Source organism: Vanellus vanellus (genome assembly GCF_965231255.1).
Source record: "Vanellus vanellus genome assembly, chromosome: 8".
NCBI classification, from domain to species: domain Eukaryota; kingdom Metazoa; phylum Chordata; class Aves; order Charadriiformes; family Charadriidae; genus Vanellus; species Vanellus vanellus.
The window spans coordinates 28,024,846-28,050,396 of record NC_138913.1 but is presented as its reverse complement, the minus strand read 5'-3'; the positions used below and the strand labels follow the sequence as shown (position 1 = coordinate 28,050,396).

Sequence of the window (25,551 nt, the reverse complement as noted above, 5' to 3'; positions counted from 1 at the left end):
CCACTTTCTGAAGAACATACTTTAATTTCCCTAATTCTGGCAGCTATTACGTGATAGGAGAGAAGGAGATTAATACTTTATGAGCTCATGGTTGTACACAGGGTCTGGTTTCCTCCACATGAAAACAGAGTAATTTAAATGTAGAAAAGGCTCTTTAGACAATTGCCACAGGGCTAAATTTCTCAATATCAATGTGCCAATCTCCAACAAAGCAGAAGAAATATGTGAATAAGGACAACTAAAATATTACTTGTGCTTTATTGCTTCACTGAAAGAAAATCACATTTAGCACAAACAGAACAAATCCACCCTGCAGTTCTAATTCAGGTTGGGGTTTTTATGCTTGTGTGTGTTTGGGTTGTTTGGGTTTTAAGATCATTAAAACACTAAAAACTCAAAACTTTATTTTTAACTTACCAAATATCAGCGCTAACCCATGGGAAGTCCCCACTGCTATCAGATTTGATGCTGCCTGAAATAGTCATGCAGAAAAGATTGAAAGTTAGTCACAAATCCACCACTTAAAACTCTCACTACACTCATGCAAAGTTGGCCAATAGGGGAAGATTTAGAAGATTACAGATATAACCATTTTCTAATTTATAAGTGACAGTCAATTCCTATGTGAAAGCTAGAGAAGCATTACACGTGAACACAGATTTTCTCAGGTTCAGAGGGCTGCCTTCTCCTCTGCTGCTTGAAATTCAAATGCTCAGAGTGGTACCCACAGCAAAATTCCTTCCCAGTAAAGACAACATCATTCTTTTGGTATGGTAGCTGAGCATAAGTACTCAAGAGGGTTATTCTCACTCAGCTGCTACATCCAGATGTGAACTCTTTTACAACCCTGGGCAGTGCTGGTCCCCTGAGGGGACAGTCCACAGCAAGCCCAGAGACTCCAGCTTCCTTCCATGGGGAATTAAACATAGCTCCAAGACTCTACACACTAGCAAACCCGTACCCAATTAAATAAAACTTAATAGAAATCACATAATGCTGTAGGTGTATTAATGTTGTTCGACTTTTTATTTTTTTAGCAAGCGTAAGTCAGATTGAAAAATTAAGTGCTTTAACATCTGGAGTATGTAAGTACAGGTTTTTTATCCTACGTGCATGAGTCACAGCACGCTTCAAATTTTTCTGTGCAACCTTTTACCTTAGATGGGACTACGGGCATTTTTTCCTTTTTAAACAAAAGTATAATTTCTTACAGATTGCTGCTACTACAGTCAAAGCAACCAAGCACATCTTTAGTTTCTTCATAAAACATTAAAACTTATTTCACAAGGGCAGAACAAATACTTTCTGTACTTCACCTCTTTAAAATGTTTCTCTTCTCCTTTAACTACAGGCAGCTTCACTTCTGACTTATTTTAATTAGCACGCTTGACTTGAAGTTTAATGCAAATTGCTAAGCAGGAGTATCTTTCAGACAGACTTTTAGTGAAATTTTATATTTTAAGGTCATATTTCAGTTACATCAGAGCCATAGAGATTTTGAACCCATCATTTTATGAACACTTCAGTTAACAGTTTTTTTTTAAAGAAACTTAAAGACTCAAAGCAATAACTGGCAAAGAAGAAATAGCTAGGGAAATTCAATGTGTTCAACAGATGAACACTTACCTTACGAGGAAAGGTTAGGTCTCAACTAATAAGCCCTGGTGATGACACGAAAAAGGGGAAAGCATGGGGCTTGATAAGCAGAGGGGCAGCTGGGCAGTTAAGAAAGGTTGAACTCTGCCCCCCAGGAGCTAGATCCTTCATACTCCTTCTCCCATCCCTCGTATTTGAAAATTCTTAGTAAGGATAAGAAGGGCGATGCATTTATCAGCTCTCTTAAATTACTGCTTTAACAAACTTGCATGAAAACGCACCATACAGTACTTGAAAATTGTTGAAGTACTCACAATTGCAGTTGGCAAGCCAGCATCCACTTTGTCCTAGAAAAAGAGGACAAGTCATGAGTAAGAGAGACAGAACTCCCAGCTCTGTGCACGTCTCTAATAATTAGAACTACAACACACAGAAAGATCAACACAAGTTGCATTTTAATAATCCCACCAGCGCAGAAAGTGCTGAGGGAACCACTGGCTAGAAATACCCAGAAGGGACCCTGGTAACACAGCCACCACAAACACACTCATGGATAAGTCACCTGTATTTTATTCTAACAAGCCTACCTTGCATGCTTCAGAAATCACACACTGTATAAATCAGCAACTTAGCTCAGATGCTAAGTTTCGCCTGGCAGTACAATCTATAGACCAGTTCTAATGCACCCGTGCCCAAAGTGCAGTCACAGATGCAGGAACATGCAAACCTGCTCCTCGCTCTGCTCAGAACAATAAGTGTTCTGTGCCTGCTGCAGGCACTCAGCAAACCTGCTTCCAGCATCTTCAAGCAAGCAGAACAATAGCACCGCTATCATTTTATATTAACATTTCCCACCAGGTTTGATGACATCTAGCAACACAAAGAGGACCTACCATATTGCTGCTGCAGCAAGTCAGCTAATACCTGATTCACTACCGGCTAGGGATTACTATTTAGTAGTTTCTGTACCAAACGTGTTAGTATTATCCAGAACTAATAGTAGTAGGAGGAAAGAGATCACACATACACTTCTCCACACTAGCAGAGGTTCATATTTTTCTTAATGGATGTGACCGGGGGAAAAAGACACTTACTGCTGCAGATACTATTTGGGCAGAAATTCCTTTCAGAAGCGAGAGCCGTATAACTGATCCATGGAGTGAGAGAGAATCTGGGAGTTTTTTCTTCCTAAGGAAACAGGAAATAAATAAAATGCATTAGAGCAGAATAAAAGTTTGGAATTTTGCCTAATTCACAGCTAAACCAGCAGGTAAATTCTGCATGCACCCCTAAGTCATACAGCTTCCATTTGTGTTCTTTGGGCCTACATACACACAATGAAATGGACATGAGATTAGTAACAAAGCCTGTACCACTGTGCCTGCATAAAATTTGTTTTTAACTCATCCCCAGCTAAAAAAACAAACAAACAAACAAACACAAAAACAAAAAACCCAACAAATACACACAGAGCCCTTCAAACAAATTGTCAGTTTCAAGCATGTATCTGCAAGCTTTAGAACTTATTAATAAAGCCTGAAAGCAACACTTTTGCTCTTTAATTAGTTTTACAGTGAGCCAGGAAGTTTCAGCCTTTAAAGGTGAAAGTCTAAGGAAAATAATTGAAAAAGGCTCATTAGCAGAATACAAACCCCAAGGAAAACTGGATGTATACTTAAAGAATAACATTCAATTAAAACACAGCTGATCTGATATGAAAGGTAAGTGCTTCTGTTCATGGAGAAAGTGTCTTTAAATGTAACAAGTGTACAGGGGACAGCTGTTTCTAAAGAACACCGGTATAGTGTAGCATACACAGTAGAGGAAAAATCCTCAGGAAAGGTGCACTTTTGTTGCCAAGCTCACCCCACCAGAAAGCCCAATTTCCAAAACTAACATGGAAACATTGGGTTCTTCTCTTTCCAGAGTCACACAAATGGGTATCTCGCATGTAGGCTGAAGGAACATGTTCTTAAGAGCTTATATTATGGCTAAGGACCCATAGACATGGCAACCAGCTTCACCCAAAGATGACAATAACACTTCCAAGTTTTTCTGCCCATTCTGTACTGAAAAACGTTTAAGCCGCTCCTGGTAACATTTCACTCAATACAAACCACCTTATTTGAAAACGAAGGGACAGCGAGCCTGTACACCACCATATGCCACCATAAGCCATCAGACCTGGAGTGTTTATATCCCATCCCATTGCTTATGCAGCAATCACGACTTCTTATGGCACATAAGGCGGCCATTGGAATGGCTCAGGATGAAGGATCAGGTCATCATTTGAGTAGTTAATAAGTCAGCAGTATTATAGCTAATTATCACATTCCAGGCCGCTTTTAGATGTCAAGATTAGCATTCCATTTACAGGAGTGACAGCAGTTCACTTGCCTTTTAAAAATAACTACCAGCTGCTTACAGACTCTGGAAGTCATCAGATACACCTTTGAAAGATTTTCTTTAAAGCCATCATGCTTCAGCGTTTTAAAGATTCCACTAAAATTCACAGAAATGTAAACACTCCATCTCCCATAAAATGCACTTATTGCTCAAACAGGCTAGCCCTCTGTCCTGGTTTGAGTGCAAAAACAAATTCCATCTTTGCCTACTTGATCTTGCAGGAATAACAATGTTCTGTCAAAAGCAGCTTCACCGAAGTCCCTGCAGCGTCCCCCTGGGACTTCAGCACTAGGATATGAGAGCAGGAGACAAAATCCACACACGCAGTTAAGGGTTCCTACCCACGTAACAGGCAAATTGCACGCTCACAGCAAAGCTCAGGGAAGGGGCAGCAGGAGGTTGTCTTAAGAAGTTTCAACTGTTCTTAGCTTTGGATTGTCCTTCTACCCACTCAAAAAAAGGAGAATTTGTTTTTAATGGATATAAACAGTGCTCCTTCAAAAATCATGTAACCTCCCAGGGTATGAGCCCTGCAGTACCTTTTCAGGTGTGTCCGGTCCCCACTGTCAGAGCTTGCTACAGAAGAGGTGTCGTAGGAGTGTGTATCCGTGTTATCAATGTTCAAGAGGAAGGGATCCTCCAAAATGAAAGACTCTTCTTCATCATCAGTCTGAAGGAAGAGAATCTCCACAGCTTACTAAACGTTGAAAACACAACACTAACTGAAACATTAGCAAAATTGCATCAAGAGAAATAGCAAGCAGCAAAATCAAGGAGAGGACAAGATAGTCTCATACGTAAAAAAAACAGAATTGCATATAATTTTACTAGACTGATTCTGTGAAAGAACTGGTTTCCAGAATTCACAATAATCACAGAAGTGGGCTGGAGAGAAAGTTATTCAACTAATCTTTCTTCCCCAGATATTATGTACTCCATCAAAACTTTAACAGACCTTTAATTAACCTGTTCTCAAAAGTCTCCAATTGCAGAGAGAAGGCCTAGAGGAATTACCACCTACCAAGTGGTGGCTAAGAATCTAGCAGTCCCTCCGGCTGCTGCGAGGGTTGATTTTGCTCTTCTCTGTACTTTTCTGCTGGTGATATATCTCTCTCTTCTCTAAGGCTTAGCCTGGATTTTTTTAGTAGTACTTTTTAAACAGCCATTTTCCCTGATGTCTTCTGAATTCAGTACAGTTCACGTTGTTCTTGAAGCACAGAGCCAGAGAGAACAAACACGATACCCCCACCTCATGCCAAACAAGCAGAGAATAGAGCAGGTGTTCCTCATTTGCCTTACAGCTGGCAGTCCTTTGCCCATTAAGTGTCTCTTTCTCCGGCACAGCTGCATACCTTTTTGGCTCAGTCAGGTCATCCTCCACTAAAATCCTTTTCAGAAGATGCTTTGCCAGTCAGTCCCATCCAGTATGTACCGAGATAAATATCACTGGAGTAAGACTTTGTATTTGGCTGCACTGAACTACGCTTTCTTCATGATTACCTCTCAAGTTTAAGGCTCAGATTCTACTCCTCTGATATGGATGTGTCCACATCTCCCTATAGTTTGCTATCACTCAAATTTAGTAAGTTCCCTCTGCTTTCATCACCCAAGGCATCAACAGAAACAGGACACACCTCTGCACACTACCCCTTCTACTATTCCTCTCATTCCTAGACTGTATCTGTATAGGACACCTTATACCTGTATCTTTAATACAGCTTTTTAAAAGAACTGTCACCTCTCCCAGGCTCCTTTTCCTTTTATACTGGCATCCTAGGAAGTTCAACCACTGATTTCCTTAGTTTGTTAAAATGCTTGTTTTCTTGGAATTTACCTTTACTTCCATACCCTTCCTTTCCTTTCTAAGTGTTGTGCACTCACGTGGCTATTGTAAAAAATGCACCGAACTGGATATTAACAAGACAAAGTCAGTTCTCCCCTGAAAGATACTACAGGCAACATCAGATGTTTAGACAGTTCATTACTCCTGCCAGAGTGCTATATACATGAAATGTACAATATAAACAAAGTTGTTAAGAATTTAGTTCTCATCTCCTCCCACACCTTAAGAACTACTCAGAATTCTCTGCATTCATTTTTAGCTAAAAAAAAAAAAAGTTGTTTGATGGCCCTGACCTTTAATGGACTGTCCAAATCCACAGGTGAACATGCTTAAATTTGATGGAAACCCTTCATGTTTCAGCTGTGGATATTTTAAGTGAAAAACAAAATTCTGTAATACACACCATACAGCAATTACTCAACTAAGCACGTGCTTTGTCAGCTATCACTACCAAGAAACTACGAAGTTCGACAATTTTATTTCCCAGGAAAAACACAATATGAGAAGAGCCAAAGGCGTATGTGCTGCCTCATCATAGCTCCCCCCTGTACTGGAGCTGGCTGCACGTCCGATGCATCGCTCACCTCATTTAAGATGCTCTCCAGTGTTGGAGGGGTATCAACTTGAGGAATGTCGAATTCTTTGTCATCGATCTGTACATCAGAAACCATAGACTGAGTTTAGGTTGCCTACTCCACCTTCCAGACTTTTTTTTTTTAGCTAAAGGAGAAAAAACAGCAGCAGCTACGCATGCACTCTTTCCAACCTGCCACTGCCCAGAAAAGCACCATATATACCACAATTCCTCCCGTTCAAAACGCATTCTCTGAAACTTGGCATTGCAGGACAGAAGAGGAGGTGTTTACTATCAAAAATATAAAACAGGTCTCAGGCCTGTGCCCAGATCTGAAATTTCAAATGCCTTTTTTTTTCCTTTCCTAAATTTTATTTCTAAAGATCACGACCAATGTTACACTGCCTTCCTAATACAGATACACACCAAATACACAAGATCTTTTTTTCCCTGACTAATGGGGGGGAAAAAACAGAGTTTTCTTAAAAACAAAGATATTTTATTATCTGAGACTTGCACCACTAAGACCGAGCTCTGCCACAGCAGGAAGGCCGACCCCGGCCTGTGCCCTGCGACCCACCCAACGGCCCCCCGTCCCCTCACCGCCTCCCTCTCCCCTCACAGGGACTTAAACCGGGCGGAATTCAGGACGGAGGCCCGACACGGGGACGCACGTAGGTCCTCCATCACCTGGTCCTCCAGCAACCGCACGGCACCCGCCGGCCCCTCACGGAGAGCGGGGCGCCCCCGAGCTCCGAGGGAAGGGTCAGAGGGCGGGAGCCGCCCGCGGGATCAGTGTCAGGCTACGGCAAGGCACCGGCGCGACGAGCGCCACAGACCGACATGACGGGACAGCAGCGGGTTCCCGCCACACCGACCCTCCCCTCACGGCCGCCTGAGGGGCCCACGGCGCTGAGAGGACCGGCGCAGGCACCGCGGCCCGGCCGTGCCCGCCGCCCTCGGGCCGCCTCACCCCGAGGGAGGGAGCGGCGCCCGGGCAGAGTTTCGCGACGTACCAGCTCGCTGCGGGAGTCCAGCTCACGGTCGAGCTCCGCCACGCTCAGCCGGTGCGCGGGTGGCTCCGGGCAAGGCTCGGCCTCTGCTGCCGCCGGGCAGGCGCCGTGCTCCGGGGTCGCCTCCATGGCCGGGTTCGCGGGGCGCCGCGGCGGCCGCCGCACCAGGCCGGCAACGGCGGGACTCGAACCCGCGGCCCGGAGACGCCCCCGCCCCGCGCAGGCGCAGCCCGGGCACGGCCGACCTCCCCCCCCCCCCGCCGGCCTTAAAGGGGCCGCGGCGCCTCCGATGGGGAGAAACCCTTTTATTTAACGGGAAACCCCACTCCCATTCCCATCGACGGCGGCTGGGAAAGGGGGCCCGGGACCTACAGAGTCGTGCGTTAGCCTCCAAAGGAAGAAAAAGGGAGAAAAAAAAAAAATTAGTAATAGGTAAAGAAATGAGAGACGAGAGCAACATGTGTTGCCCCCTTTCCTGGACCCACAGCACCGTAGCGACAGCCAAGTGGGTTTTGCCACAATTCCCAGGAATTCGCCAGTCTGCAGCTGCGTCCCAGCAGCGCCAAAAAAAAATGTCACTATAGGTTAGAGACAGGGTGAGAGACAAAAGCCTTTGGGTATATGTGGCTATTTTAGACAGGGCAAGAGCCCGTGTAACAAGATTTGGTTTTTCTCTTTAAAACCAGCCGGAAAAGTCGAACGGCGTTCGCAGGTCATTCCGTATCTCAGTTATTTGAGACAGAAGAAAGCCCCGTGGGATTTCCAGGAGCCCTCACCAAGCTAGGAGGCAAGGGTCAGCAGTGAACAACATGAAATAAAACACAGGTCGGACGGAGAAATCTTACAGTTTAATGATGTCGGACACCCAAGCGACCCTGGTCTCCTATCTGTGCCTACGTCCACTGTTTCAAGGCAACACCGTGCTGTGTGCCAACCCGTCGGAGATCGGGGGAAGAGCCCACGTTGTGCCCATTTGGAGGAATGGCCCTTCTGGTGACCGAGAAGCGGCAGCAGCTGAGGCATCGTTCGGGGTTCCAGCTTTAGCAAAGGCACATACTAAGGGCACAGAGAGCATCCTACAGCCGGCCTGCCTTACCTATTCCGCCTTCTCCTTGTTGTCCCTGAAGAGCAGCCGTGTTTCCCTCCTCTTTGGAGAAGGCTCGGTCTTGTACCTAGCAGCAAGAGCACATGGATGAGCAGGGAATGTCCTGAGTGTCCTCTGACCCTCCAAGTGAGCATCTGCCAGGCTGGTCCCTATTTTCCACCTCAGCAGGAACCAGTCCTCCCGCTGTCCTTGGGGCTAGGCTCAGCTCGGCAGTGAGAGAGGACCGACCCCTGTCCGGGGTCACCTTCTGAGCTCTGAATCAGCTCCGAATCAGCAAAAACTGGGGAAAACGCATTCACAGAAACAGGCCAGCCAACATCACCAGAGAGCGCTGCTCAGCGGAGGGAGCTTGCAGTTACCAACACACCATCATCTACGTTTCTTGAAGATGCCTGAGACAGATGAGCAGAGCTCCGCAAGAGGCTCCAAGGCAGAGAGCCACAGTATCAGCCACAGCAAGAAACAAAAGTGACTAAGATTGCAATGAACTGTCCCCCACCACAGCCTGAGAAATGCCGTCACAGAGACCTGCTAGAGGTCCTGGAGTTAGAAGCCGAGTAGGAAGGTAGCTTTAAAGAATAAAATAAGTGCTTAGGGCAGGTGAACAGGTCAAGAGAAGTCACAGCAGAGTTTCTCTTTCATCCTGCAGAGTTGGATGATTTATACTGCTTTTCCTCTCATCAAGAGGACAGAGGTTTTGAAGAACACAATCACCCCCTTCCAGCTTCCTCCATCTAAGTAGGCTCCACAGGCCTGTGGACACTGAAGCAGCATGCTAGCCAAATTTCACAGTCAGTCCTGACAAAAGGACAGGATTTTTGTGAGGAAGTAACTCTGCTTTAGAGCCATGCTGGCACTGGGGAGCTGAACCTTTCCTCTGGTGTGCACATCTACAGGTATTTAACGATTTAGTGACTGATTACCACCACACGCTCTCCTCCGTGTTCTAAAACCTTCTTTTCCACTGCCAGCTGTTCCAGGATGGTCTTCTGCAGCAATGGTGCATTTGCTCCTCTTACAACAGCTACTAATTCTCCACCCTGAAAGGTGGGAAAAGCAAACCAGTGAGTAAGTGCGCACACAGTGCCCTCTGGACTCTGGAAATCACCACCAGCAGCACATCAGGTATTGTACCAGGCCCTCCTCCCCAACAGAGCTGCTGGGCTCCAGAACAAGAGGGGAACTTTGGGACAACCGTTGTCTTTCCTGACCAGCCTTAGGATGAACCAAAGCAGCTGGTGAGAGGAGGCAGGTCCTGCAGTAGCAGGAGGCTGAATGTGAAGACCCCACTGGGCAACACGCATGCCCATGTGTTACCATGGTGTGAACACTGCGCACATGGACTCAGCCAGCCAGAAGACCCTGCGGACACACACGTGTTGCCGTAAGTCCCAGGGATCCCTGGGCGTGAGTCATGGGGATTTTCATGGCTAAGCTCGGGGAAAGGGCCATGAAACATAGCCATCCATCAGAGGCTACATGGGCCTCCCCCCAGGTGAAAAACCAGCTCAACAATCTCTGGCTAGAGAGTTCCTGTAACTTTGTGCACTGTCTGCCTTTCACCCACCTGCACAATTTAAACTGTTTTAATTCATTTATACCTTAATCTCTCTTTTTTTTTTTTTAATTAAACAAAATTGCATTATTCTGTTTCCTGGCAGTAAAGCAGAACATATTTAAATGTAAATTCCACCTGTATATTCTTATCTCTGCAGCACTTGATCACCAGTAGATACCGGCAGATACAGAGCAAACACAATTGTCCTGTCACACATGAAAGAAAAAGAACATCCCTCAAAAAGGACAGTTGTTCCCACCAGCAAGTCACATTTATTGCTATACAACTACCATAAAAATATTTTCACTCACTGCATAAAACAGAAAGACAGGCTCGCATTTTCCTCTGTATTTTTCCAGAGCATCAATGGAATCAACTTCAGCCTAAAAGGAATGTAACATAGAATAGGTGTTTCTAGAAAAGCATTTCTACTTCGGTGGAATACATGTGCAACTGCCTGAAGTCAGACACCCTCAGCTGGCTGGGACTCATCCCCTACGTACAGCAAACACCTCTGGGTCCCAGTTCAAGGGGACAAAACGACACAGGGCCACAACCAACTCGCAGCTCAGTAGCAGCGACCTGAGAAGCAGGTGGATCTCACCCGCAGGAGTTGGAACAGCAGCACTTGTGGGGCAGGGATATCTATCTCACAGCAGCTTGCCTGAGTGACTCCCAGAGAAAAAAAAGCCTGAAAAAAATGAAATCAGGGCCTCTTGTCTATAAGGAGTGAGAGAGGTGACAGGAGGTGGTGTGGTGGTGGCAGCAGCAGAGGCAGCAGCAGGCTGCGAGGAGTGCTGAGCAGGGGCTTCCACAAGAAACCTCAGTGCTGTCAGCTCTGCCAGCGATGGAGAGCTGGCCTTCAGCCAGGAAAGGCATTTAAATACAGAATCTCAGCACGACTGAGATAGGGAGGGACTTCTGAAGGGCTCTAGTCCAAGACCCTGCCCACAGCAGGGCTAGTCTCAATGTTATAGGGGGTTGCTCAAGGCTGCGTGAGTTTTTAGCATCTTCAAGAATCAGCACTCCACAGCCCCTCTGGGAGCTTGTCCCAGTGTCAAACCACTCCTACGCTGAATACTTTTTCCTTCTATCTGCTTGGATTTTTCCCTACTGCAACTTGATCCCATTGTCTGTTGTTCTTTTACTGTGTACTACTGAGAAATGCCTGTCTCTGCCTTCTCTATTAATCCCCCACTAGACATCTGTCCCTTTGTCTTCTCCAAAGTGAAGAAACGCAGCTCCTTCAGACTCTCCCAGTACATCTGAGGGACAACATATGTTAATGATTCTGTCTAGCGTTACTTGCTTAAGCAGAAATCTGAAATGTACGGAACAGTTGAAGCCTGAAAATTCTTAATGACAGGAGTTCTTAGTGATGTAACCAAGTGTCTGTATTTGGCAGGCTCATTCACACAAGCTGGAACGCCTGGACTGTTATGATTTTGGCTGAATATTGGAAAGATAAATGACTTCAGCCTTTAGTTCCCTGCTAATTCCAGGGGACTGTATATTTTAAGTAGTGCCAAATTAGATCTTACCACAGCAAAATGCAGGAGATCACTGCCAACTGCGTTCCTTATTTTTCGGAAAAGATCCACTACGGTTTTGCATGGACCACACCAGGCTTGAAACGCGTCAACAACTGCAAGTAGGAAAATGAACAAGAATGAGGTCAAAACGGGTCAGTTTAGACACAAACCAATAGGTTGGTTTGTGCATTTTTCCACTATGCAGCATAATCATTTGGAAGGGGACTGCAAAAGGATGCTAGTACAATAAGAAGAATCTTGAAAACCTCTGAGGACTGAGGTCTCTTCCTCTGGTGACCTCTGCAGCACCACCCTGGGGAAGGAGGTTTGCCTTATGTCCAACCAGAACTTCCCAAGCTGCAACTTGTGGCTGTTACTCCCATGTTCTGTCTGGAGTGTGGCAGGACTCGGACTGAGCACTAGAAGGGCTACGGATTCAATTCTGAAGTAGAAACTACCAGACTCTTTCAAGGGTTTAAATGCTAGATCAGAGGATGAAATCACATTGTAAAATAATGAGCTCATAACAAGGTTATGGAGGAGTCTTTAGAAGAAACATTGACATGGCTGTGACCTTGGAGGTACCAGATCTTCTCAGGAAAACTGCTGCACAGAGGTAGAGCACATGAGGCTTACCTAACAGCCCTCTAACCTCCACCCTTGGGGACCAGGGCTATTCCTTGCACTGGAAACAGTCCTGCTCCAAGGGGGTGGCTGGACTGGAGACTCCAGAAATTCCTGCTCCAGCACTGCTTTATCGCATGATAACTGTCCCATCTAAATGAAGACAACTACAACCTCCAGCTAGCCTCACCTCTGTTAGCATATTTCTTTCTTCCATTCAGGGCAAGAAGAATGGAGGGACTGACTGAACAACCGTAGCAGTAGTAATTGATTCCTAACAGTACTGATGTCCTTTTAACACAGAACAAACGCGATCTCATATGTTGACCAAACCCTTACCAATGAGTCCTTTGAGACACAGCATTTCTTCCCAAAGCTCCTGGCTATTGATGGTAATCTGTGTGAAAATTTAAAAACACAGTAAAAGCAACAGTGAGTCATCAGGTACTACCCGGTGGCTGCAAACATACTGACAAATCACTTCATGCCTGCGCTTAAGATGGACTCAGGAAACTCTTAACTGCGATCCTCTCACCTCCGACCAGCTGGGCAGGGCCAAGCTGTGCTCACACATGGGTCGAAGACCTCAGAAAAAGACAGCTGGAGTCACATATCCTCACTCCTGAACTCTCATTCCTTCCCACAAGCACTTGCTACTACCCGATGCCAGCTCTGAGACCCCTCGGCCAACCAGCCGCAGAAAAACTTCTCGGATTAGAGACTCTTGTTGTCTCACAAGAAGCATTGAAAGGCAGATGGAAAGGGTAGTAACGTCCAGCCAAGAGCAAGCCCTCCTCTGTTTAGTGGCAGCAACTACTTGGAACAGTCTGACTGCTTGGAGACCCCCGGTTCAGTCTGCAGGGAGACCAGCAGTTGTTCTGGGGGGTGACTGAGGACACGGTCCCCTGACTGACCAGAGCCCTCGCTGAACCTACCCGGCTGTGTCATTTATGGCGCAAGGCAGGAGGTCCATGAAATACCTGTACAACTTCAGGTTTTTCCTGGCACTCTCCTACTTTTATGGCAACACAACTCCTTGTGGGGCCACACAACAAGATCCGGGAGCAGGGAAGGGCTCCAGAGGTTCCTCCTGTGCCTTGGCTTACCATACAGCCCTGCATGTGCGTGGGTACCGGGAAGAGCAGCAGGCATGAGGGACCCTGAGCTCCTGCTATAGAAGAAACACAAAGAGCTACCTTGCTTTCACTTAAATGGAAGCCAGATATGTAATGATGCTTTAACACAGGCTAGCAGCTAAAACAGTTAAGAGCCACTGGCAGATAACTGACTGGACTGGTTCTCTGCAGGCTGCCTGAACCACAGCACAAGCAGCACGGCCTTGAAGGAGAGCCACACGCACAGTGACACTCGCTAGGTCCCAGTTCAGCAGGGACCTCCCATCAGAGCCAGCGCAGCGCTCAAAAGCAGCAGTGAGGTGGTGATCTGGGCTGATCTGAAGCATCCAGAGTGCTGCTTCAACACGTTCCTCTCCAGCACGCATCCTCCTTTCCTCACACCTATTTCAGACCCAGCCCTCACCAAATTTATAAGCCAGATGCTTCTCCACCGGCAGTTTCTCAACTTGCCTGCACACAAGCTATACTATGTTAAGACGTTTCAGTCTTGATAAAATAAACTAGTAAATACACAGCTTTCATGATGTCTGGGCACTAGAAGGTGGTCTGAGCCCAGCATGTCCTTACCCAAATTACCAGCTGCTATCTAAAGACTTCCAAAACATGGTGAACAAGAAAGAGCAAAGAAAGATCTAGGTTGGGAGGCATCTGTGGAGCCCTCAGTCTAATCCCCTGCTCAAAGCTCAGTGTTAGACCAGGTTGCTCAAGAGACTTATGCAGTCAAGGATGCACTACACAATTCCATACATTGTGCCATGCGCTGTATTATCCCACACTCCAATACTGTTGTTAGAAAGGAAAATGTCTTTAGCATCTCCCCATCTTACACTACTTGCCCCTCAGTATGTACTGCAGAAAACACAGTAAATTAAAAAAAAAGGCTTCTTGAGAAATGTAAGATCTGTTTTGGTTTATTCTGAACAATGAAGATACCTAATAACTTTCTCAGTTGGTATTATTAATGCCAACTACATTTAGTCTGCACTGGAAGACAGTAAGCTGCAATAAGGCCAGCTATTTTACAATAATTAACATCAACAGGCATTAAAGGGCTGCTAAGATCGCAAAGTCAAGAATTCCAAGAGTAGAAACACCGGTGCAAATTAAATGGCCTCTTAACAGATTTTCAGACATGTCACTGGAGGTCACACAGTACAGTTTCTCCAGGACCCTGCCTCACTCAGAAAGAACGGGGAGTTGTTCAAACACCTCCCTCTCTTCTCCGGTTCAGCACATGATCTCAAGCCCAATTCTTTCAGAGAACACCTGCAGAATTAAGAAATGTAATTACACCAGTTATCACAAGTGCTAGGACCATCTTTACAGTGTTGCACAGCATGTTAATGAGTTCAAAGGATTTACAATAATAATTTGTGATAATAAGTTCAGCCATGAGTTCAACTGATGGACTCAAAGTAATGCCAGCACCCTTCAAAGTGCTTTGCTAATTTGGATGCCCCAAGACTGCTAGGACTTGGCTTTTCATTAATATAGCCAGAACTTTTCTAGGACACCACATCACGTCCTACATGAGGTTCAGCTTTCATCGGCAGATGTGAACAATTACATTTTTTGCAGATCTAGACCCAGCTTTCCCTTAGTTGCCAAAGGTGCAAGGTCTGGTCCATGTAATTTTCCCCATCGCACAGGAACACAGTTGGACAAGTAGCAGCAGAAACCATTTTTACCTTAATAAAGTGATCTTCTTTCTCTTTTATAAACATCCACATTTTCACTCCTTGCTTTCCAATTTTAACAGTGAATAAACAAGGTTAGAGAGCCCATAATCTCCTTCAGTACTTCTCTCTTGTGAAGACTGAATTTGAAAGTAATCTTAATAACCTACTTTGGGTTTTTCAATGGTTTTGCACACTAAACTGCTCTCAGAAACACTCTCGTCTATGCAGGTAGTTATAAAGCGTCATTAGGTCACTTGCGCAGTGTAAATAGGGAAAAATTCCTCTACGCATCATTGTGCAATACGTTTTTCAGCCTTTGAATTTTTCTTGTGCCTCCTAACTTTTCCACCTTTACTCCAATCTTCCTAAATACGTTAACGAGTCAGAAATATTCAGTGACACTTCCCATTCAGGAGAAACCCACCCTTCCCCAGTTCCCGGCTTCTAAATGTCCTCTGAACAATTGCCCCACAAAACACAGATGCATTGTGACCTATGAAAGCAGCCAAACCCATACCAGCTCCTAACAGCTCAAACCCAACCTGCAGCCCACAGCACTGACTTTGGGGGACAGATTTCACCTGCCATCCTTTCTACCTGCCTTCAGGAATGCTTTCCCACCCCAAGGACCCCACAGCAGGGCTTTGCCAGCAGAAGCTGAGATACCTCAAGACTGAACTTCACCCTTTGCACTTACTGCGAGTTTAAAAGGTATTTTAAAAGCCTAGCTCGTACTGACCTGCAGTACCACCTCCTTTTTCTTGGCAGCCATCCTTCTGCAGGAACGAGGGTCCCTTGAGCAGCCGTCCCAAGTGCAAAGCGCTGCAGATATCCTCCAATTACACGAATCCAACTGCTGGGGCCAACCTACACCACAGAAAAAGCCTTTTACCCGTCTTTGCTCCTCCACGCAGGACATACTGCCTACAGCGGCATTCCTGCCCTCTTGGAGGGAGCGGGATTAGCTCAGCAGTGCCCAGAGCCCGGACGTGGCTCTGCTTTGCACCCTTTTCACAGCGGTGAGGTGCTGCCGCAGAGGCTTGAATTGCTCCTCACTTTTAGAGACACGGCAGCCTGTCCCCCCTCACCCCACAAGGGTGGCAGAAGCGAACCGTTGCCAGCCAGGGCCTGGCGGTACCCATGCGGTGGCTGGCAGCACCCCAAGGCTGCCATGGCACCAGCCCAAGGCTGCCATGGCATCCCCGGGGACGCGCAGCAGCCCAGCCCGCCCCGCTCCCTTCTCCGTGTCGGCAGCAGACAGCGAGTTCAGCTCTGTCTCCTCCCTTACTCCCCTTCGAGCAGCGGCAGCTGGAGCCCTTCTGCCTGCTCTTCACCTGCTGAACCTGCCCAATTCCCACCCCCAGCCCACCGCACACTCCCTTGGCTCCAGTTCCCCCCCCCATCCCTCCCCAAACCAGGGGCCGCAAAACAAGGCACGGGATCCAGACATGACCTCCCCAGTGCCGCGCAGAAGGGATAAGCTGCTGGCCCCACTCCAAACGCAGCTGGATTTTTGCAGGTTGGTTGGTTGGGGCTTTTTTTTCCCCTCATTTGCAGTGAGCACAGCATGCCCATGCCCAGCACCCCCTCCCCGGGTGATGCCCATTCAGGCAGGGCTGCCGCTCATCCCGTCCTTTCCCACGCCTGGGGTCACTGGGCTCCAGCTGCAGACCTTGGTGGTGCTACTGCTTCTTGTCACACAGCACATGATGTCTGCCCACCTGGTCCTCCAGCTGGTCAAGGTCCCTCCTGGCTGAGGATTTGGCTTTTGGCACATCAGGTCCCCTTGTGTCCCTGGTGACCCAAGGGGACACTGTCCAGTGCCTCCAGGGGACATGGTGGGGCCTCCTTCCAGCACCAGCTCAGCAAACTGCACCCCTGGATGCCCCCAGAAACTGTCTGGTTTTGTAGAAATAAGCCTCCAGTAAAGTCCTGGTGATTTTAACCACCACCGAAATTTCACATGTTTACACCCATCACATTTTAGGATTACAAAAGACAGTCCTGTTAAACCCATCTTCTCTTCTTCAGCAATCTAATCTCATGCACCTCAATCATTCTTTTGCCTGCTGTGCCACTCTTTCAGCGCTCTCATGGAGGTGCAGCATCTCCTGCAATAGCTAACATCTGCAAAAATAAATTTAAAAAAAATCTGAGATGTTTGCCTTAAGAATACACTGGCACAAGATGCTTTTGAGCAGGTCACTTGGCTTCTTTCACTATCACAATGCAAATCTGTGACTGGAACAGCAGCCAAATTATAAGTCTCATTTGACTGCCTGTGTGGGAGAAACTCCTGCTCCAAACATGGACTGGAGGAGGTGGGGAGGAACCAAGTGTACCACCTGTCTGAGAACCGGCATGCCAAACTCCATGCAGAACTACGCACTTTTTGACACATGTAACCTTTGAGAGAAGGACTACCATGGCTGCACCCAGATATAAAGAGTGGATGTACTTATCAAAATTCATTAGGACTGCTTTTCAGAAGAGAAACGGCTCGAGAACAGCAGAAAGCCTGCTGGTGATTTGTATCATGTCCAGACAAACTCTAGACTTGCTTTGGTTCTGCAAGCAACCTTGTAATTCACAGGACGCTGCTCCCTAAATAAAGCTGGTGAAGATCCGGCTGACCAGCAAACAAGTTTGTTCCCACTGCAAGTCTCAGGCTGGCAACTGTCGGTCTGTAGGGAAGCTGGCACAGAAAGCTGAGACTTCTCCATCAAGCTGAGAAAAATCTAGATGTTCTGGTAAAGTTCTTTTTATTTACAGTATTCTTCTTTTTGTACATACCTATAGCAACATCAAAAATTGTTCACAAAGCTTAACTGAATGTAAAAATGTTCTCATCCAACAGTTTGTCCTATCAATATCTGTGGAAAATGTCAACTGTTCTCATGCAGCGACAAGATTGTCTGAGCATTGGTTTTTAGTTTTTCTGGTAGAATTTTAAGAAACCATCTCAAAACACATACACAGATACTTACTCACCTTTTTTCTGAACACCTTTAGGCACCGAAGTTTTATAGAATCAAACTCAGATTTGCTTTTAGAAATGTGAATCGGGGGAAGACGAGAAGAGATATGTAAGAACTTGATCTAAACGTACATAGCAGGAGTGCACATTTAGAACTCGGATGCTGTACAGTTTTGCATTTACAGTACCTGCCTCAGAACTTTTTTCTTCATTCAAGCAAAAATATATTTGATTGAATTTTATAAATAAGACTTTGCTTCTGAGGTACTGATATTTATCAAGTTCTCACATATTTTTACCTTCCCTTTTGTTCAGCCCCTGAAGTCCATTGTGAAAAATTTGCAGAAGGACATTAAAAAACTGCCAGTCACTTACTGCAATGCCTGGGGAAAAAGTGTCAGGTGCTCACTTTTATTTGTCTTTCAAGAGTGGAAGAAGTTACATGAAGTGTATATATTCTCCTTTGCAACCAAGTGATAACAGTTAATCTGATACATAGCACATTCAAATTCCAGGCCAAACTGCGGTCACATTTTCTGACACAAGTAGTTACCTTGGAAAAAAGTAAGGCTATCACAATTTGACCTTCTGATTAGAAATAAAAGATTAAGATACTTATCAAAATTGGTTAGCAAAGTTACAGACCTCTCTTCTTGCTGCAGCCTTCCTGAAGTTCAATGTTAACAGAAGAAAGATTTGGTTTAAGACATTGGCTGCAATCTTTAGTGTGCCCGTTAGTGCTATGTAAATATAGTGTTTGGAGGTTCTGACTATTAAAACTATGGTTAAACTGAAATCAGAAAGTAGACACAGGAAGAAAGCAAGAACCTTGAACTGCATGAAGGAGAGCTCCTTGCTGCCCTCGTTTGTTTCTATGCGTATTTGACCGTGAAGCCACTGGGGTCTCACGTTCCAGCCTAACCTTACACAGTCATCTTCATTTGTACTTGTATTTTTTCCTCCACACTTACAGGCACAACTTCAGGAGCTTATGGACAGTCTAGGCTTCCAAACACAATAAAATCCCATCGCTTATTATCCAGGAATCCAAATCCATGCAAGTGTGTATATCTGTCTATATACACAAAATCTGTAGCAATATTACCGTGCTAAGGAAAAAAAAACCAAACAACTCAAACCCCCAGTTTTTCCATCCCTTCCCCAACTTAATGCACCCAGCTGATCTTTCGTGGAAATAATTTGTAAGCCACTTAACTATATCTGGAGGTAAAGGATGCAAAACAAAAGCAATCCCTTAAGTCACTGCTTGCCAGCTCCTTCTGGTCTCTTGAAATTATAACTTCTGCAACATACTGTTTGCGCGACTGATAACAGTGATCAGCAAATACTTATCACCAGTGAAATAAGCTAATCCTTCAGCACTTATCTGAGCAAGTTCTTGGCTACTAACACAATAGCTTATGCCTGCTGATATTGCAGCCACCTGTTCCTTTCCAAAAAAGTCAACAGTCATGCTAACTCTGAAGTATGAGCTTTTCTTCTAAAAACATAAAGAAATCCAAAACAATGCAGTCGACCCATTCCATGGATTTGAGCGTGTCATCAGTACCAGGTGACCTTGTATGGTGGTAAAAAAAACTCTTCGACCTTGTCAGTACAGAACGCGCTGCTTGTAATTTGGGGTCTACTGTCTCCCTCTATTTTTCTCTTTAAAAAGGAAGTATAATGTAAGTTAAGCTGAAGTTCAGAAATGCATATATTTTACTTAAAAACATTCATCTGTTCAAAATTCAAAATAAACTTTATGGGATACAACAGTTTGGTTTTTTTTTTTAAATAACATTTCATTCAAACTGTATATAATTCATTGAAGTATTCGTACAGCAAACAATGGTTAACCCTTGAAAACCTGTAGAAAAAGATTTTCACACAAAAAAAGGAAAACCAAAATTGAGGTATCACACCCACACGCATTCACCCGAGCACGCGCACACACTCGAGCACACCCGCACACATCCACACACGCAGGCTGCAGCAAAAGCAGAAAATTGTAGGCCCAAAAGGAAAATGATGACTGATTGTTCTATCTGAAAGTCCAGGTAGCTCAGGAAAAAAAAACAAACAAAACAAAAAACAAAAACAAACAAAAAGCCAAAACAACCCCCCAAGAGTCCTCTGAGTAAAGAAACTACCTCAAGAAAATTCTCAAGTGCACTGGAGACCTGATCATTTAAACTGTTTCTGCAAAGCAGCTCCCTGCACCTGAGAAAAATGCAGCCCAAGGTGACTTGTGCAAATATAAGGAGTCAGGAGTATCTCCTGCTATTCCTTAAGTAGACATGAGGGGTGTCCATAGATTCAATTAGTCTTTGATCATGCAAGATACTGCTGGAGTGCTGTCTTCGCCCTGCAATAAAGAAACAGCCTGTTAATTACTGGGGTTTGGCTTTATCATCAACTGCTTCGTGTAGACTACACATTGTGGCAGCAAGAGAGGGAGGATGAAGGAGTGAGGCCAAAGGAAGCCCAGTGGCTGGCGCTCCTTCAGTTTGGAAGAATCTAGTCCACGGTACAGAAGTGCTATGTGTGGGCTGTGACAATTTAAGAACCCACCGCACGTAAGAATAGGATGATCTAACCACGTATATTAGAGGCTCAGCATAAACTGAGCAACTTTCAAGTACGGTGGGGCTCGAGATGTACATTGAACCTTATTATCAACACACCTTATAAAAAACCCTTAAGAGCAATAATTGTGAAAAGCATTTACTTTTCTGTAATCCAGATGCAATGAAAAGCAGGTATTTGAGCTGAGAAATGAAAAAAGTGTCATAACTCAGAACATACTAGAAGCACATTAGTCCTGTCGGGAATACCAGCCCTACTGAAAACATACAATGGGGTGAGAGGGAGCCAGTGTAATACTGGAATTTATGTCATCTAACATCATGCAACATTTTTATGAAGAAAAAAACACGTCCCAGAAGTCTAGGGTTACAGTTTCATCATCACTTCAGCTAATTCAGTGTTTCCTACCACCTGAAGTGAGCTTTGCTCTTCATTTGTCCCCAACACTTCCCAATCATGCTGTCATGACCTTCACAGACTTTTCCAACATCCAGTACAACTCAGCAACCCAGAGGAAGATTTTTTTTTTCTTCCAGTCTTCCTGCTATGTTCACAAGTCATACGAGCTCGTTCAGGGGGCTGATAAGGCAGAGTTGGGATAGGGTAAACAGTGGGAGCAGGTGGCCAGAAGAAACAGGAGGGACCGTGACTTGCAACAGTGCTAAGCACAATCTGCTCCCTCTCTCTTAAAATCAAGGCTGAAGTGTTGAGAAGCAAGACCCATTTACCAGAAAGTATTTTACTGGTGTAAGTTTTATTTCTATTTCTCACTGTTTGAAACCCTATTTAGCTTTTCCGCAATTTTCTTATTGATATCTATATTTTCCCAGTTACCACCTTCAATACTCATACTTTGGCATAGATTTTAAAGAGAAGTCCTAACTTCACTACTAAAGTTCTAAGAACACCAGAATATCTTTCACAAAAACAAGAAACCCAAATTTAACGCTTTTTAAAACACTGCACAGTTTTGAGTTGTGTTGTCTGTGTATGACCTCTTCCAAAATTATGATCATCTCCTTTAGCTCATGAAAGAAATATGGGTTGTTACTAACTGTAGGTGGGATAATTGCAAAAAGTTATCATGAAAAAAAAAAAAACAGAAACTGTAATTAGCTATTTTGGTTATATGTGTTTGTGAAGCAGCCAGATGATCTGTGTAGATACTGCAATATGAGTAACACAACAGGTATGTGAAAAGTTACTGTTGGTCTTAATTAGTTTAAAAGAACTTAAGAATAGTGGTGATCCTGTATTATCTTTTTAATTCCTAGTGTTACGTGACGGTTTACCGTTGTTCCAATCCTCTGGAACTTTGTTAGCAATCCAAGGTTTACACAAATATTTGTCTATCAGTGAGATTTCAGAAAGGACCCTCTACTGGTTTAGAATATCTTAAGTGTAGTTACTTTATACTATTGGGAACTTCAGTAAAATTTGTTACTCCTGAGCAATACAAGACCTGCTCTTTAAATAAGTGTTCGTCACAATTTCTTTATACACAGTAAAACTCCATGCAGTGGTAGACAGTTTTTCTGGGGAATTTTTCTATAATCAAAAGATTTCAAAAAAAGACACTTTTTTTAATAAAAGGCAAAGATTTCCCTCTAATCTTCTTTTTGGATTTTTCTTTATACTCACTTGTCACACAGATTTGGATCCGATGACTGACTCAATTTATGTAAAATATCTACTATTCCCATGTCTCGTAGTTTATCTTGCCGTTCTTGTGAACCTACAACAATAAATCACATTGTTGGGAATACCACCAAAAATAAATGTCTGCAGAAGAGAAGAAAGGGGTGGTAGCAGAAACCAGCTTAAAGGAGGGGTGTGGAAGACAGTTATGTTAGATCCCAGCAACAGGAACACTCCCTCAGTCGTGACTACTTCCCAAGGGAGCTCAAGTTTTTTTTTTTGTACTCCGTGTGCATATGCATAAAAAAGAAATTTTTGAAGGCAAAAATCTGAACATATTTTATCCTATAGCAAGAAGCTTGACTTCAGTTGGTTTATTTTCATCTCTCTGCTTTGGAGGCAGAGAACATTTAACTGGAGGTGTGTTTCTGGGTCTGACTTGTGGCACCATCTAACACCACTATAATGAGTAGAAAGCAACCAGGAGCATAGCCAACTGTCACACACTGAGTGAAGTTCTGTGATCTGAGATATGTGGAATAAGTTACACAGCAGGGTAAAAAAAAAAAAAAAAAAAAAAAAAAAAAAATCCAAGTAGAGACACTGATTTCTTTGCTGAAGAGCAGCGTGGTCAACTTGAGGGTCTGTAAATCATCCAAGACAGACCTCCTCCCAGCCCCACCATTCCTCAAAGCACACCACCTCCCACCACTCCTTCCCTTGCCATTTCTTCCAGCTCTACACTGCTGCCTCCATCTGCCCTCTCCACCCCTCAACACAAACAGACATTTTTCTGCACGGCAGCATCCTTCAGCTCCCTCCTGGTTACCTTCCACTGTCCCATGCCATGACTTTTCTTACCATTCCTTCCAGTTCCACCCACAAGTCCTTTGACTGGTTTCAAGAGGAAAATTTCATTGCAACAAATCCCCTTTCTAATCCATTTCTCCTCCCCAGTGAACCTGTTCCCTCCAACAATGAGTTTCCACAACCTCCTTAAGACTCGGAAGCTCTCTTACTAGGATTCTCTTTCACTCCAATTGTTTACAGATCTTACAGAAATGCTACAGGTGAAAACCTCCCACCGTGTGACTCTCCTCAACTCCTATTTATTGACACTGTCTTCTCATCTCTCCACCTCCTGCCCCGGAACAGCTCTCTACACTTTCCTCGATGTCCTCCTGACCACTCTCACTTATTTCGTATTACACCTGTAATGATGGTTTGGATCCCACTGTGCTATGCATTGCAAATATCAATCACTATGCAACATTAGCCTTTTGATCAGGAGAGTAACTTGTATATGCAGTAATAGTGAGGCTTTCTTACCTTCTTCTTCATTCCATATGAGATTAGATATACAGAACATGGCAGCAAGCTGAAGTTTAGCATTTGAATGACTCTAAATAGAGAAAAATAGTACTAAAGTTTAGAAGAAATCCAGAAATTCTCAGAATTACATTTTGGCACTCATCCTGTAATAAACAAGGTAGCAAAGTTGGGGCTATTTCTTATCTACAATTTCTCTCAAAGATAGTGCCATAACATAAGGCACTCAAGTAGAGTTCAATCACTTCCAAATATTTATTGAGGTCTAACAAGATATGCCTTTTTCAAGATCATGAAATATTTTCCACGCAGATTTGTTACAGGTATTACTTAAGTCACTTATTTCTTATGGGAAATCAACACTGGATTTTCCTTTTAATCAGATCCTCAGTACACCTCTGCCACATAGAACTGTACTACATGATTTCTTAAACACAACTGGGTATATGACAGTTACATGCATGATACTGAATAATTTACAGACCAAAATGCTGAAGTACTCCCTTTTAATTCCAGCAGAAGACCAACATAAAACATTTAAGATTACTTCTCCATACCATGTAGTATTTGATTTTCTGCAGGATGTCATCATTGGTCATAATCAATTCTTTTGCTGTCGTTCCATCTGCTATATTGGCAAGTATACATAATGTCTGAAAGAGACAAAATTTTTTTAAGTTATTTGGCCCCAGATCACATCCCATGATTTATACAGTTCCCTTGACAGCTTTGAACTTGTGACAAACAATTTCTGTAATTAATTTTATTATCTTTAATCTGGAGTTTCCAGCTTGCTTACATCTGGGGCCAATGCCAAAGAGTCAACAGCTGTGGATGAACAGCCCTGGCAAAAAAAACAGTCGTTGCCATTTTAAAATAAAAAGCAACATTGATTAATTCATTTCAATGAGTAAAATCTTAAGTTTCTCATGGAAATATGCAGCATATAGAAGAGATTAAATACACTGGAAAATAAAGCAGTCTATTCTGCATCAGTGCTAGGGAAAAACACCAAAACCCAAACATATCCATCTAGTTCTTGAGGCGAGGAAAAGGAAAGACAGAGGCTTATCTGCTGATCTAGCAGAGTAATAATTTATCTTCAACAAGTCTAATCACATATCTTACCTGCAGAGATAACTCAAACCACTAATGCATCTACTTATTTCTTGCAAATTAGAGAAGCCAACCTACAGAATAACCCTGAAGCATCTAGGCCCATGTTGGCACTACATGCACGTAGCATTAAGACTTGCCCAGGCAGCTTTCCTGGTTCTCAGGAGGCACCAGGAGATGCTCTACAAATTCTTTCCCAAAGAGCTGTGTTTAACCATCTTTTCTTCACATGCAGGGATGACTACAAGAGGACACCGGAGAATGATCAGCACTTGCATGATGCCTGCGTCTAAGCTGCACTGAATTCATGTCAGCAGTTGCAGAGATTTATTATTTCCAAGCTGCTAATTACATACTGATGAGCGAGTCAGTGACAGAGATTAGCACTGTCCTGCCAGAAGTGTGGGCTCTCGTGTGCAAATAGGCAGTACTGGATGCATGACTTGATTCTGAAATAAAAGCAAGCTGCTGATCACACCACAGGGACAAAGAAAATGCTCTGTGTATAAAAGCCCCAAGCCCTAAAGGCTTTTCCAACCCTAGTCTACTAGCCCTTTCCAAGAGTATTTCTCAGGTATGCGGACTCTCCTCTAAAATAATTCTGAGCAGCTTGGCAAGGTAAATAACCTTCTGTTGCAATTAAAGCCATTCCTGTCACTAGAGCTTTATCAGGAAGAACTATTTAAGAGAGACACAACTGGTTAATCCTCGGCAGTTTCAGAACCCTGGTTTCACTAAACTTGCTATCTATTAAGAGTCTTTGGGTTTGTTTTTTTTTGCTAATTTTGCGCTTAAATAGACAGAAAAGGCCTGTTTGCCTTCAGCCCATTCTTCAC

At 44.2% G+C, this 25,551-nt stretch overlaps 3 protein-coding genes across 4 annotated transcripts in view; all 3 read right to left on the bottom strand.

Annotated features, from left to right (window-relative positions):
• Positions 1–7,576, bottom strand: part of VPS8 (VPS8 subunit of CORVET complex) — an 85,632-nt gene extending 78,056 nt beyond the window's left edge. Inside the window, exons 1-6 of the mRNA XM_082487413.1 lie at positions 7,436–7,576; positions 6,430–6,498; positions 4,542–4,672; positions 2,691–2,784; positions 1,911–1,943; positions 418–472 (exon numbers count right to left, since the gene is read on the bottom strand). Coding sequence (XP_082343539.1) covers positions 418–472; positions 1,911–1,943; positions 2,691–2,784; positions 4,542–4,672; positions 6,430–6,498; positions 7,436–7,561 — 508 coding nt within the window. The 5' untranslated portion in view covers positions 7,562–7,576. The remainder of the gene's footprint in view (positions 1–417; positions 473–1,910; positions 1,944–2,690; positions 2,785–4,541; positions 4,673–6,429; positions 6,499–7,435) is intronic.
• Positions 7,577–8,270: 694 nt separating this feature from the next.
• Positions 8,271–12,825, bottom strand: NME9 (NME/NM23 family member 9; the record flags this gene model as incomplete). Its single annotated transcript, XM_082486862.1, has 6 exons — positions 8,271–8,604; positions 9,461–9,577; positions 10,407–10,478; positions 11,637–11,740; positions 12,591–12,648; positions 12,787–12,825. 6 exons carry the CDS (start codon positions 12,823–12,825, stop codon positions 8,509–8,511), a joined length of 486 nt encoding a protein of 161 aa, XP_082342988.1. The 3' UTR covers positions 8,271–8,508.
• A 5,600-nt stretch (positions 12,826–18,425) lies between these two features.
• ARMC8 (armadillo repeat containing 8) overlaps positions 18,426–25,551 on the bottom strand; it is a 77,405-nt gene continuing 70,279 nt past the window's right edge. For both annotated transcript variants that reach the window (XM_082486954.1, XM_082486953.1), the window contains 4 exons: positions 24,157–24,252; positions 23,600–23,672; positions 22,274–22,367; positions 18,426–20,411 (listed from right to left, as the gene is read on the bottom strand). In XM_082486954.1, the coding sequence (XP_082343080.1) occupies positions 20,378–20,411; positions 22,274–22,367; positions 23,600–23,672; positions 24,157–24,252 (297 nt within the window). In that variant the 3' untranslated portion in view covers positions 18,426–20,377. The remainder of the gene's footprint in view (positions 20,412–22,273; positions 22,368–23,599; positions 23,673–24,156; positions 24,253–25,551) is intronic.